Genomic DNA, 15,168 nt, shown 5'->3' with positions numbered 1-15,168 from the left:
ATATTATTAATGTATTATTAATATATGCCAGATATGGTACGCATAAATGTTCGCTAAAATAGCTACAGATGATTTTGTTAAAGTTGAACAGGTTTATCTGAATTTCTACATTTAAGAATTCCGTTTTGTCAAGAGGACAAGTATGTATTTAGTTGTTGCTTCAACGTTGAGCGTAGTCGCGTGCCGAACGTTGGATTGGAAACACGCATGAAGCTATTCGTTATGTTAGCATGTTTTACAGTTTGACGTTAACGTCAGCTATTACCAACACTTACGAAACGTCAGTTTACGCAATAATGAACATGTAACAATTCTCTCCAACTGTTTATTGCTATATTATTCATTTGCACCTGACAAATGAGTAGGTTTGTTTGGATAAATATATTTTTAAATTAACAACAACAACAACAACAACAACAACAACAACAAAGTTCTCAACAAACGGTACTTTTGCAAACAGTAATTACAACAAGTCTGAATAAAATGTAATACACTTTGTTAATTAAATTCGTACAGTAATCTACATAAAATAATCATTTGTCGCAAAAGAAAAGTTTGTCAATTTTAATATTTTAAAATTTTCGTTTAAATAAATAATTAGTACTGGAATTGTAACGTATGGTAGGTAACGTTTAAGAACGCTTAACGAAAGTTATTCACTCGAAAATAAACTACTTGTAGTTCTGTATACTGCACCTATGTACATATATTAGTTAACAGCCAAGTAACACCGATACGGTCCACAGCGTGTACTATACGTCACACGGAGTTCTTACGGAGGCTGTATGTGTTAAGATACAGAGTGAAACACTTTCACGAGGAGTCACATCTTGCCGGGTGTATGATAGTTTACCGGTTTTGCTTGTACGCCGTTTCATTAATTCTTGAAAAAGACAAAAAAATGGATTTCTGCGTCGATTATACCCAACTCCATTGGATTTCTTCACGTGGGGGCAAACTACGTGTGTACATTGCACGTTCGATTTGGAACATGTACACTCGCAAATATAAATATCTAAACCATTCGTTAGTTTCAATGAAATACTTTTAAACGATACCAGTTTTACGTAATTAATAATTAACAAACAGACTGATATACAGCTATGTAGAAATACACCGTATAAATCTGATTATTACGCACGAGTATAAAGTGTCATTGACAAAGAGTAGTAAGAACCGTAATAAAGGTGTAAATGTACCATTCCAAACGGCTCTGACACCTACTGATTTTCTCTATTATAGACTTGGTATACAGGTAAGCGCTAAGCAGTATTGTAGCATGAGAGCAGTATGGAGAGCCGCGTGTAGATACAATATACATGTATGTAGATACTAGATACGGATCGGTTACCGGAAACGAGACGCACCACAACTCTTACTCATTATCTCATTATCAGACGTCAATTATAAAATGCCGACCCCTAGAAATACCATTATTTTGTAAATCAAGTTTCAAGAAATGTTTTTTTTAGGTGAATTAGGTATATCGTACCAACAATAACAATTCAATATTGAAATTGAAATTACTAGAATAATATTATAATATCGTATAATATACAATAATAAAATTAAATAAAGAGTCGTAATATCCAAGTGTACTAAACAGATCGTAGACTAGTTGGAAAATATTTTCTCAGTTGCGAAAACTATGAGAATAACAACGGAGGCACATCTATATGGTCAATCTTGCATGTTCGGTTTCTTCCGAGATTTAATATCAACAACAGTATCGTAATATATTTTAAAATAGATGAATAACGAATATACATATGTATGTACTCGTAGTTGGGAATTTGTCGGAAAGACTCGTCGCAGGAGGCGAATCTATTGTAAATTGTAACATAAGAATGAGAATATCAGCTAATAATAGATGATTATCGGAACAAGTCAAGCAGGATTAAATCAAAGGAAAGAGGATTAAATAGATATACGTGTACGTACTTGGCTAACAACGATGAGAATAAAACTTGCGAAAGTAATTAGCTTAGCTGGATCTTGATGTTGACAAATCGTTGGTAAAAATACGAGAAAGCAACGAAATTACTCTCGTAGATATTTGTACAATCGCAGACACGACACGTATACGAGTACATGTAGATATCTAGAAATAAAATAGATATAATAGACATATAATAAACAGTATTTAACGTTCGAAATATAGTAATATTTGTACGTTGTATAGCTCGAATATATCGTATAATTGTATAATTGTTGATCGCTGTGAATCTAATGGTAGGTTTCCGGATATTTATGGATGGGAATGTACATGCGTATGAGCGAATGGCTACAGAAACCTCTTGGGTAGGTAGGTAGGCACGTGTCACACGAACTGAGTACATATATACCAGTGGTGATTTGCAGGAACCAACAGTTTACTTGCACTCTTCGCCGCTACCTTTCCACGAGTCGCTTCGAAAGGTGAAATCATCGACTGGGCGTCGATCGATTTTCGAAAAACTTTTCGTTTCCTATTGGAAAAGAGAGGTGAGTCAGAAGCACACGGAATCGTACGGTTCTTGGAAAACAAAAGTTGTTTCATTCGCGAGGGAACATGTGATTTCGGGTTTCGAGCAGCTAATTATTAACTACTTGTCGTTGACCGGCTACGAGGCTGATTAATGACGTCTTAAATTATCGTATGCTCCACCGAACTTGATCATCCTTGCAGCAAAATTCATTTCGGAACAAAAACAGTTACGAACAAGTGTTGGTGTGGAAGGAAATTTATCAGCGAAAATCAAGCGTTACGCGGGAACTTGGGGGACAACAAACCAACGGTCCCTTTCGATTGTTCGAACTTGCATTCGATCAAATTTACGCGAATACGTGCGCAACTAACATTCCCGCGACCGAATTTTAAACTCATGCATGATAAGAAAATGGATAATAGATAAATAATTGATGGTTGAATCGAAACCCATAATGATTTATGGCTGCGGTTATCGGTTACAATCCATCTACTAGACCGTCACGCGTGATAAACTTTAATAGGCTCGTAGCTTTGAATAATAATTTTATGCGGTACGTAAAACGGTAGGGACACCGTGCGCGTGCAGTTATCCATTTCTCTCGACGCAAATGCTCAGTGAAATGGAATGCAATCCGCTAAAACTGTGCAATCATATATCGCGGTTTCGACCAAGATTTAGGTACGCCTTCTTGTTCGAGTTCCACAATTCTACTCTCGAAGTTTAGACCGAAACATTTAAATCGATGTGTTGGTATTGCGTAATGGACGAGGAAACTGGTATTCGAGAACTGGCCTGAATAAGTCGATACTAACGCAAGGAGAGAGCTGTCAAAAATACCAGCAAATTAATCATGCATCGTTTACTGCATACAGGTTCCAGTTAATTTGCATATCTACGAAAATATTAACAACTGGCAATCCGATAAAGTTTATCCCCTACTGAATAATGTTTATAATCCGAGAAACGAGATCGAGCTGCATTCGAGCGATAAACAATCGGTCAATTTGACCGATTAATTGGTCACGAGAGTGTTAACAGTAACAGTAACAGTAATCCGTGAAAGGGAACAGAACGAGTGTTAATAGTTTGATTATTGTCGTGTGTCCAAGGTACAGTCTCGCGTAGCACCAGCACCCAAACTCCTCCTCTCGTATAGTTGAAATGATTCGAGAATTGCTTCTCGTGAGTTTGCTATATTTGGGAACCAAGAACAGCAATGGAATTCAAAGATGGGGTTCGCAGTTTGGACGAGCTCCTTTGCTGGAACGATTTTTCTGGAGAACGTTAGACTTTGCCTATCCGGATGAAACTAGCAGAAGAATCGCGATGATGAGGGGAGACTTTGTTCCAGAGAATGCATTGCCTGTTGGAATTGAAATTTGGAGAAACAAACTCTTTGTCACCGTACCAAGATGGCGTAACGGTAAGTCTGATCGAACTTTGATTTATTGTTGGTACCTAGTTTTATATTTTCCAACCGAAGAAAATCAGAAATTTTTAACGAAATCTACTCGGAACGTATTCAACATGCTTAAAAATACATTCTTGGACTGTTTTTTTAATATACAACACCTGCTGGAATGATTGATTAACGTCTAAACTAAACGGAATAGGAATTGTCTTTGTACGCGTTTCATAATCGCTGGAAAAATGGAGTCGGTCGATCCATCGCGATGAAACGAAAATTAAACGAACGTCCCCAGTCAGGAACCGGAAGCTGCCAGGAACGCAATGTACATAGTACATCAGATCACCGCGGGCGGTGCACGCCTCGAATCTCGTCTGGTCGACTTCCGGTCCGTGACACAAACTGCCGAAAACCGCATGAGCAACTTCAATGGATTTCATTTCTGTCTCTCGGTCTCGGCCTCGGCCTCCGACCTCCGCCTCCACTTTGACTAAAATCCTTCCCTTTGCTTCCCTTCCCATTCCATACCATCCCTTTCCACGATCCTATGCTCCAGAAGAGAACTGGGGGTTTCGGAGAATGGGCTTATTCACTTTCATGCTCTCTCATTTTTTATTTCCTTTTTGCTTTTGGTACTTTGTGCTTGTTGTACCTAGCCGATGGCGCGCGCCAACCCCTGTATTATGTGCAAAGAACAAAACTCGACAATGCCGGCAGTACAACACGCACGATCCATATTTCGAACCTTAACCCTACTTTTTGCCGATACTCGACTAGTTCATCTACACTCGCCTATTTAACCAAATTTTCTTTCCCCTTAACTCTATATTGGAAACTTTTCTCTTTCGATTTTTCTATTTACCATTTTTATTATTACGCGATATACAGATAATTAGAAATAAGGAATTATTCGACAGTGTATAGCTTTGTCGGTTATACGAACAAATTTTATTATCGATAACGATAATATTGTATAATATTCAATAATAATAATAATAATAATAATAATAATAATAATAATACAATTTCTTTAACAATAGGTAAATATTACAGTGGTTAATCGTAAGAGAGCTGGTGGTGATGAATCTAATCACCATCCTGTTCATTTTTCATTGTTTTACGTGATTAAGAATTCCAGTGAAATGTGTACAGATTGTTCCCGACTCGAGTTAAATCAGCGTACGATCCGATAAAAGACCCGATCTCTTACGAAAATCTTCTATTCAAAGATTAACACCAAAGATACAGCGTCTCACGTACACTGGATTAAGAAAATTTGCCACTTTTGCTCACTTCGTGTTACCAAGTCTTTGAATTTCTGTTGTAATTAAGAAAATGATATGTCATGGATACGCATCGATACAATAGAAATTTGGCAACGGTTTAACTTTCGAAAGTTACGTTTGTCGGTTTTAAAACAAACAATGCATCGTTTCCTTCCTAATCTATGTACGTGTTAATAACGAGGACTAAAAAAACTATAGACCGAGTAAAATGGTTGGTTCGACTGGAATTTCGTAAGATGGAATTTTATCGCTAAAAATGTCGAGTATTATATTTGTCCAATGTATAGTGTGACATTTTCTGTGGATTCGTAGAATGAAAACCACCGTTAGCTAGTAAGCTAACCGATGCGATCGGCCGATTATTTCGTCACGCAACGGCGACATGTAACACAATTCTTCTGTCGTTAATAATTATCAGAGAATTTTGATCTCGTAACCTTTATTCATGTCCGTTAGGGTTGACTGATTGTTAGTCACGCGATTTAATAATCTAACAATACAAGCTCTATGCAACTATATTTTTCGAAATATTATTCCCCCTACTTCAAGATACGATGGACGAAAGGGCAATTCTTCTTATACCAGCTGATTACTTTCTCTCTTTATAAACGGATAATGTTTTCTCGATTTTCTCGATTTTCTATCGACCCATTCGAAAGTTTGTTACAGTTTCTTCTTTTTTATTGTATTTTCCAATATTTATTAATACTTACGAGATGAATCGAAAACCGTTGAATCGTAGGAATTCCGGCTACGTTAAATTACATATCGCTCGACACAAATCGAGGTGGCTCGCCGAGACTGGCTCCTTATCCGAATTGGGCACAAAACAAAGCTGGAGCTTGCGGCACCGCAATCACGAATGCTTACAGGTATACATATACATATACATATACATATACATATACATATACATATACATATACATATATTATATAATACAATACATACATATGATTCAACGTTACTTTTGCACTAATAATATTGTACTAATCGAAGGACGTGCTTGTTTGTTGGAAAAACTAATTCAGTCTATTCAGTTTGTATTTTATTAATACAGAATACACGCAGACGTGTGCGACAGACTTTGGGTGTTGGATACTGGCACTATAGGTATCGGAAACACAACGATACAAGCCTGCCCTTACACTTTGAATGTCTTTGACTTGACAACGGACAAAATTTTGAGACAATACAGATTGAAAGCTGAAGATATCAATATGGTAGGTAATCGCGCAACGTAAAGTTGAAAAATAATCAAATGAAAATTACCGATGTAGAATACTTTTATTGCCAATATCGCGGTGGATTTGGGAAACGGTGGCTGCAACGATGCCTTCGCCTACATGTCGGATGAGCTCGGCTACGGTTTGATCGTCTACTCTTGGGAACAAAACAAATCTTGGCGAGTTACGCACAGCTATTTCATGCCGGATCCTCTGGCTGGCGACTACAATATCGGTGGCTTGAATTTCCAATGGGGAGAGGAAGGAATTTTCGGAATGAGTTTGTCTCCGATCGCTGTAGATGGATTCAGAACCCTCTTTTTCCATCCGCTTAGCAGCAGGAGAGAGTTTGCGGTTTCCACGAGAATCCTCAGAGATGAACAATTGTCTCAGGATAGCTATCACGAATTTCAGGTAAATATATCGAATTTCCGACGGCAAGTACACTAATCGATCTAGACAAATGTTTCAATGTTTCAATATTTTTTGATACAATTACAATTTTCGTGCTAAACATGTACGGTACGAAAGTTGAAATTGCTAACTTTCTTTGAGCTTGTTATTTCCCGTATCGTTAGGTGCTCCCTGAAAGAGGGCCGCTTGGCCACTGTACCGCTTCCGTAATGGACGAAAATGGACTTCAATTCTTTAACTTGATCGATCAAAACGCGGTAGGCTGTTGGAACTCTTTGGTACCATACTCACCTCAGAATCAAGCTGTTGTCGTGAAACACGACGAAGCTATGATATTCCCAGCAGATGTTAAGGTATGTGCAATGCCGTTATATTAATCAAAAGAAAGAACAATTTTCAAATCTCTCTCTCTCTCTCTCTCTTCAGAGTATTCCCTTATAAATTACTGTGTATATACGTGTTTGTGATAATTCTATCGTCTTTCGACCAATTCTACCTCCAGGTGAATCGCGAGTTGCTGTGGATCATCTCGGATCGAATGCCAGTCTTTCTACTGTCAACATTGAATTATACCGATGTAAACTTTCGAATACTAACAGTTCCAGTCCGAGATGCGATTGCAGGTACCGTTTGCGAAAATTCACAATGGGGTCAAGTCAGTAATTCGATTTGGTGGGAGGCATAAACTTTGTCTCGGAATTCAACAACTACTGATAGATTACTCGTGACAGAGAATTCACAATTAATGCGAACGAATGATGTTTAGAACGAAAGAGTTGAAATCTTTCGAATGTTCATTTTGAAAAATCCCCTTCCGAAATAAATCCATTTTGGTCTCTTTGAACTTTGGTCTCGTCCCGTATAATACACTTACGATACTAGGTAAGCTTAAGGCATGCAGTTTTCCGTAAGAAGAACAAGTATCAAGGTTTTACCAAATTATTAATTAATAATTGTATTAACGAAATAAGTTGAGACGAAAGTGTAGATGATCGAGTTTGCGTGAAATTGGATTGTGTTTAGCCAGGCGTGTTTCCCACGCGTCTAAATCGCGAATATCTTTTCTTAATTGACACCGAGGAAAGAATGTAGCGTAACCGTAAATGGCGAACGAATACACCCGCTAAGATCGTAATTGGTAGACAGTAGCTAATAATACAGTCAGCTTCTGGAAATAAATTCACGGCAACACACGGGCAAGAAAGCACGTGTCGCGACCTAGTTCTCTTAGTCGATGGACGGTCGACCAACAGTTTATCCAAGCCGAGGTAATTCCAACTCTTACACTTCTCTAATGAAATTTGCCGCGTTTCGCTTTTACAGCTAGCTCCAACTTTGCAGAAAACTATTATATCGATTTAATTGCAGAGAGCAAATCTCACGGTAAGTATAAACGGCTCATTTATTTCTTCCGACATTCTCTAGTTAGGACATTGTTTCCCCTCGGCGCAGCGCGGCGCGGGCTCAGCGGCGTTTCCTCGCCGATTAATTTATCGGCAACTGGCGAAACAGTGCACACAACTACACACTCTACTACAATACTCGACGCGATCACGTAATTTTCTCTACTAGAAATTTACCAAATATTACATCGGTTAATTCGTCTGGTAAAACGGTGAACGGGTTGGCTGGCGTGAATCAGACAGCCCCCGCGGAGCCAGATGGTCCGACTTGGCCCATTAGTTTGCCCCTTGTTTCCGATAATTTCAAGGCGACCGACCATTCCGTGCTCTGATATACGATCGGATATCGGTTTCTCCCTCCTTTGAAAATTGACCGTTTCACGCGCGCCGGCTCTAAAATATAGCCACGCGCCTCCCCCGCATCTCACCCTCTAGTAAAATGCTACGAGTACATGTATATATATATATATATATATACATACATACCTCTTCCTTTTCGTTTTACGTTTTCGGTTCAAAGCCCAAAAAGGAACAAGAGCGATCCGTTACTCTAAATATAGTAAACAAAGTAAACTGTATCGTGACGAATGTTTTCGTCAATTAGCTGACGTACTCTCCTAAAAATCTATCAAGTACAAATCTACAAGTACGAGTTTCAAATGACCAATTCACCAATCGAGAAGCACGAATGCTTCTTAGTTGTTACCTAAGAGCAATCAAGATTGTAAATTGCATCATCTGGTTTTTTGGATAGATCGAACATCCGATCAACGCTCACGGCCCAAGAAATTACTTGAAAAGTTGTCGATGGTTCGACTCGATTCGGCTAAAGATTCACGCCTCGAATGCTAATTCAGAGGATCGATAGATCGTAGATCGGTATGGTTCGCGCTTCGAACTCTACAAATGAGAGGGTAAGTCGAGATACGTGAAAGATCGGTGGCTACGATACGGCCACGTATCGTTTTCAATTTCGAAAACAGACCTTTCGCTATACATCGGTGTACATGCATGTAATACATACACATACATGTTTGTGTATTCCTTCGATCGTGATAAACCGAAAGCATAACGAGCTACAAAGCTGTCTCGTTAAGGTTCAAGCAACGTGCATCTTCGGCCGTGATACAGATCGGATCTCTAATTGAACAACATTTCAGCAACTATCTTTTCACCCGCTCCTTTCGCCACCTATCAAACGAACCTTAATCATCAGATTTTGTAAACATTAACATTATTTAAGAAACGTATCCTCTAAAGGTTGCAAGATAATTGTTAGGTTTAACGTACAATAAACTTGGCGTACGATACGTCTGACACGTTTATAAGTATAATAGAGCAAGCTATAAATTTCAGCGATAAGTCGTAAAATATGTAGTTTGTAGTCATTAACGGTGAACGCACGTTCCAGCTTGGAGGAAAAAAAGGTTAAGGTGCAAAAGAAAGGAGGATCCAGAATGTTGCCCTGTGGTTGCTTTAAAGAAAAAAATAAGGGAAAAACGAATAAATAAATTGCTTCGAATGCTTGTTGATTAGATGGTTGGTAGAAAATTTGTAGTTGTAGTATCGTCTCGGACAACTGGATGATTCGTAGCAATAAAATTTACGGATATTCGGAATGTTATAGAAAAACTCCTGTAAAAATCTAGTAAATCCATCAGCGACGAATAATCTGTTTTCCGAATAAATTTCATTCGAATAATGGCACAGATAATGGTCCGATCGTAATGGATTGTTTGTTTGATACGTTAGGAAAGAAATAGAGATTACGGGGTATAGCCGAGGGCCGTAGCCGTACGTACAAGGTCGAGGTGTGTCTCGGGCGAAAATATAGGATGATCGGCGCGTTCCTTAGATTCGAAATCGCGGCTATCCTTTGGTTTCTTTTAAATTAACACCTAGCCATGCGCGCTCGCGGCACGCTTTAACACCTTTTTAAAAGGTGGCTGCTCACCGAGCTCCGGTTCTTTCACCGGCGCCGGTAATTACGGGTTTCCGAGACAAGCTGCGTCGACATCGACGCGATTCTCGTTACAAATTCCTTCTGGCAACTTTCGGACTACATTCGGAGTACATACTTTTCTTTTGCCAATCTATGATATTTCCGTACTCGACTCGTGGTTTCTCCGTACTCTACCCGTGCACGCGATCCTACCAATTAAACACTCGACAATTCTCTTTCGAGCTGAACTCGAACGACCACGAACCTATCAGCAAACTGAAATAAAACAGCGTTATCAAGAGTAAGATTGGCAAAACTCGGCTGATCTCGGATAACGAACTGGTTTAAGGGGTTCCTTTCAACACGTGCCATTAACCAAGGGAAAGTCATGAAGAATGTAAACATAAAGTAATAGAAAGTAGAAATAGAAACGAATGGCTACCAACGATCACTTTTGCATTTCAATGGACTCGAATTTATCGGAGCGATCTGTACACGCGCATAACGAATGATGAATATTTTCCTCTGATAATTGTCATTTCTATAAATTCTCTTTGACAACAAAATTCAACTCATGTATACTACCATTGTAAATGAAATAAAACGATGATAATTCATTTCATTTTCATTTAACCATTTTTTAAATTTACCATATCTTTACTGTTATTATTAACTGTCGTATCATGATAACATGCGTAATTCTTTTGCTACCATCTATGAAGATTTCGATGAACGAATGCTGAAATAACACTACAAAGACCGTCGATAAGCAAGAAATTCAAAACCTTTCAACCATTCGTATATCGTACTCAATGGGAAATTATGTTGCCGTATAAATCCAACAACGTCACAGACGTGATAAAGAATAGATTTGTCACCGTGCAACAGTTGGCCAGTACGATGGATCTCATGGATTTTGGATTCGGAATTCCCTTTACCATTCCGTCTCACTGTCGACTTGTTATCGACTCAGCTTGGAATAGGACTATAACGCTATCAGCGGTAAAACTTCAAACTAACTATGGGCACACGATATTTATTGGAAATGTTTCCGTATCCGTATCCGTATTCGTATCCCTATCCCTATCCTACTTTGATCACTCCACTTACACATACTTTCGAAGCAAAAAATAATTCTTTTGTACACGTATACGTAAACGTAAATGGACATTGCCAGTTTGAGATTGGTTCCTTTATATTTGTAAATGTCATCAATGTTTTCAAGGATGTAGAAATATGTAGTTGTCGAACTTGAACTGCACTAGATACTATCCGGATGTAATTCATGTGTCCCTTGAATAGTATGTATCCTTTGTATAAAAAGAGCAAGAACCGAGCAATCAAAGCCTGAAATACATGAAAAGGTTAATAGTTGACATTTTGTTTGAAATTTTTCAATTGTCATGGCCCAACAGCGTTGCATGCGTACGGTGCACGCGCGAGTTGAAGAGCTTGTTCCAGTTCTTGGACGAACGAATATTGCCCTCCATTGTAAACGTAAATTCTACGCACCATTAATCCCTACACATTCTCGATCTAAAAGAGTAAATCCCTACGTTATATTATTCTCGCGTTAAAATGTTTTTAATACGCGAACCACAAAATACAATCAATACGTATTTATAATGTTAAATATTATTAAAGTCTTTTTTTAATACCAAGAATTTTCATCTGAACACGTAATAATTATCAACCGACTGTGCGCATACACATTTGTTCGTAATTTCATGTTATTTTCAATTATTTGCACAAATGTTGCGATATCGAATGACGAATCTATGTACACAATTATTCATACATTTCTATTGAAATGCGTATGTTTAAGTATGTAGGTAGATGTATTATTTGAAAAAAGTATAGATAAGTTTGACTGCAGCGAATAAACGTACGAACCGTGCATTGCCAACATCTAGGTATTCATGGATGAATTTCAAGTTTTCAAGTTTCTTTTCGCAAATTTCAATAAGGAAACGATACCAGAGAGTTGCCGATTAACGGAATTTTATTTATTTAAACATCCTTTAGGTCTTATTTGGCTTGCACTGGTAATTCGACATTTCAACGCTAAAACGGTATCGAACTAATCTACTAATCGGTATCGAAACTGTACCACCTACACACGATACTTTGAAACGACACGATCAACTGTAATTCTCTATGACATTGATTTAAGGAGTCTCGGCAGTGATCTATGGAGTCTGCTAAATATAACCCAACGAAAATGAATGTTGTCTTTTGTAGGTGGAGCGATCAGAAGAATTATACTTATTAGACGCAACGACGATATACGGATACGCGACAAACAGGAACGAATATGGACATTTATTTTTCAACCTTTCAGTTTTTGGTGGTCGGTTTTCCTTCTAGTAGTAGTAGTAGTAGTAGTAGTAGTAGTAGTAGTAGTAGTAGTAGTAGTAGCGATAAGAAGAAATTGCTTGCGTAATTGTATTTTTAATTGAAAAACTTGGTTAGGTACAGGACCTTCCTTGTTCTTATGTCTTTGTATGTACTCGGATCTGTATGCATCTTGATTCTCTCGATTGTACTAGTATAGCGAACCGTTCAGATTCAGACAAACGATACACAATCGGATTTTGAATGTAAATTTGTTCAAGTATCGTGCGAAATATCAAGCGATAAGAGTTTACGAGGAAACAGTGTATCGCTTTAATGTTCGAGTGAAACCGTTTGTCCACTATCTATCTACTAGAGTTCATTATTAAGATATACAATATGTTCGTAATATAGTGTGTTGTTGCGCAATGGAAAAAGATAGATCTAGAGATATATGGGAAAGTTTCAACGTTTAATTAAAGAATTAAAAGAACATTAAAGATTGTAGAGGAATCCTCGCATATGGGAGGTGAGGTGGGGTGTCAGGAAGCAGGGAATACCGAGAATTGTGTTGAGAAATTCAAATTTGAACAAGCAATGAAAAATATTCGAACGGTAATACAGGCAGTATAATGTAGGACTTCTTTATTAATACGATTAGCAAGAATCGTGGTTAGGTTACAGCAGAGAAATAACACACGAAAAATAAAGTGACAAACACTTGACAAATCGACTATAAGATAAATGCATACTAAACGATGTTTTTTTTCATTCCGTTACTTGTTCCGTGCTATTGTTTGCTTTACTTAAGTCAGATACAAACATAGCAGAGCATAAACACCAAGACTCGTACAAGTATAAAAGCAACTTCATGTTGGCTATCGTCAGCTTCACTGGAAACATCCAACGAGTAGTACCTATACGATACCAACATGTCTCGCCGTCTTCTTATTTTGTTCGCCATCTTGGTAATTTTTTCTGCCGGTAAGTGGAAACATTCGAATGTTTTGAAAACAGTTTCTTTCGCGAAACTGTTATTATCCGACATGTCCCAACACTGTACAAATAATTTGCTTTCTAATGAATCGTTTTATAAAAAATAACAGCAGCTATAAGCGGAAGACACGGTTGTCCGAAGAATCAAGTTTGGGATTTCTGTAGTACTGCCTGCCCGCCAACTTGCAAAAAACCTAAACCTGACATATGTACCCTGGTTGGTATTTTAACGATGTATACATAGAATTTTGTCGAGAAACTACGTACGAATTCGACATAATCGAATGCGTATAACGATATTATTTTACATGGACATATTAAAGAAATACAATATTACAAATAATTATTCGCTTATATTTTATGTTATATGTAACCAGTGTTAATTATAACAACGTGTAATAATTTGTGTTCCAGCAATGCGTAATCGGCTGTCGGTGTATAAAAGGCTTGTTGAGAAATGAAAAGGGAGAATGTATTCCACCGAGCGAATGTCCTTAACTTTTCACAAGGATCATATTCATCCGAAGCGAGATAAACCAATAACGATGACTATTTTTTCACGTATACTCTATCGCTTAACGATTCAGGAAAAACAATTACCTATATTGTATTCATTTGTATGTTTTATGTTTTATGTTTCCGGAGAACAAATAAATCTTATAGTTGGCATGTACTACATGTATATGTATCTGTGTTACTTATATCTCTACGGTCTAACTATATATCTAAGTGTCTACGGATAATGTATTTTGGACGAAATTTAATGATACATAATATCTACTACGACGAATACGACGCTCAAGTTGCTAGACAAACAGTTTGTGTTTTGGAAGACGTATGATAGTCCGGGTACGTTTACCAAGTTTCAAAATCATTAATTAACGGGATACTTTAGGATCTTGACGACACGTTACGGCGACTGTCGTGTTCAAGAAGAGCATCCAGAACAATTACATATTGGGTCGTACCACGACAAGCTCGCAGATGCAGGTGACTATGTAGCTACTGGCATTCTTAATCATTGTACGCTCCAAGTTCCTACATGGTCCTTGCAAATTGAAAATGTGACGGATCACGCGGAATTCTAACAAGTAAGTTTCAAGGATGTTACGATCATTTTTCAATCGATAAATTGTCAAGATTCTTGATTTCCTACAACGTAACAGTGGCAGTAATTCTTTGCTGTTCTTTCATTTTTCAATTTACACGGCAAATAAAAATTTCATGCAATCGGATCCGAGCAACGAGTTAGACCCTTTCCCTGTCGTTCGTAGTCAATGTAATTCGTTACATTGCCTCCATACTAAAGCAAAGCCACGTTCATCCTTTAATATTCACTGATAGGCACACGGCATAGTTTTATTCGAAATATATTTGCTGAATGAGAAAACTGTCCTCTCGAGACAAACATTTTCTTTAGATTACACTCGTTTACGTACAATATAGACGACAATTTAACTTGATCGTAATCGACTATTTAGAGAAATGGTATTCACGCGAGCAAAAGTTTTTTCTAGCAAAATGGATAGTCGCAATTTACTTCCACAGTGGAGTTTTACAAAGTAAACAATCGGATTTTCGATGACGACGCGGATAAAGAGAGACTGTGTACACCTGAAAGTACCGGAGAGAGAGAGAAAGAGAGAGAGAGAGAGAGAGAGAGAGAGAGAGAGAGAGAGAGAGAGAGA

General features: G+C 37.9%; 2 protein-coding genes across 3 annotated transcripts; both read left to right on the top strand.

The window, feature by feature from the left end:
• The first annotated feature begins 2,361 nt into the window (after window positions 1–2,361).
• LOC128877472 (protein yellow-like) lies at window positions 2,362–7,663 on the top strand. 2 transcript variants are annotated; one of them, XM_054124799.1, is made up of 7 exons: window positions 2,362–2,484; window positions 3,581–3,894; window positions 5,908–6,037; window positions 6,226–6,388; window positions 6,446–6,805; window positions 6,970–7,158; window positions 7,308–7,663. In XM_054124799.1, exons 2-7 carry the CDS (start codon window positions 3,633–3,635, stop codon window positions 7,488–7,490), a joined length of 1,287 nt encoding a protein of 428 aa, XP_053980774.1. In that variant the 5' UTR covers window positions 2,362–2,484; window positions 3,581–3,632; the 3' UTR covers window positions 7,491–7,663. The 2 variants fall into 2 exon arrangements, with proteins under 2 accessions (XP_053980774.1, XP_053980781.1); XM_054124806.1 differs by having other exon boundaries at window positions 2,371–2,484; window positions 3,587–3,894.
• Window positions 7,664–12,978: 5,315 nt separating this feature from the next.
• LOC128873967 (chymotrypsin inhibitor-like) lies at window positions 12,979–15,168 on the top strand. The gene is made up of 3 exons (XM_054118085.1): window positions 12,979–13,468; window positions 13,591–13,697; window positions 13,895–15,168. The coding sequence occupies exons 1-3, from the start codon at window positions 13,417–13,419 to the stop codon at window positions 13,976–13,978; spliced, it is 243 nt and encodes an 80-aa protein (XP_053974060.1). The 5' UTR covers window positions 12,979–13,416; the 3' UTR covers window positions 13,979–15,168.

This window comes from Hylaeus volcanicus, chromosome 1 (genome assembly GCF_026283585.1).
Source record: "Hylaeus volcanicus isolate JK05 chromosome 1, UHH_iyHylVolc1.0_haploid, whole genome shotgun sequence".
NCBI classification, from domain to species: Eukaryota; Metazoa; Arthropoda; class Insecta; order Hymenoptera; family Colletidae; genus Hylaeus; species Hylaeus volcanicus.
Note: the sequence above shows the minus strand (reverse complement) of the source record. Positions and strands in the feature narration are given on the sequence as shown.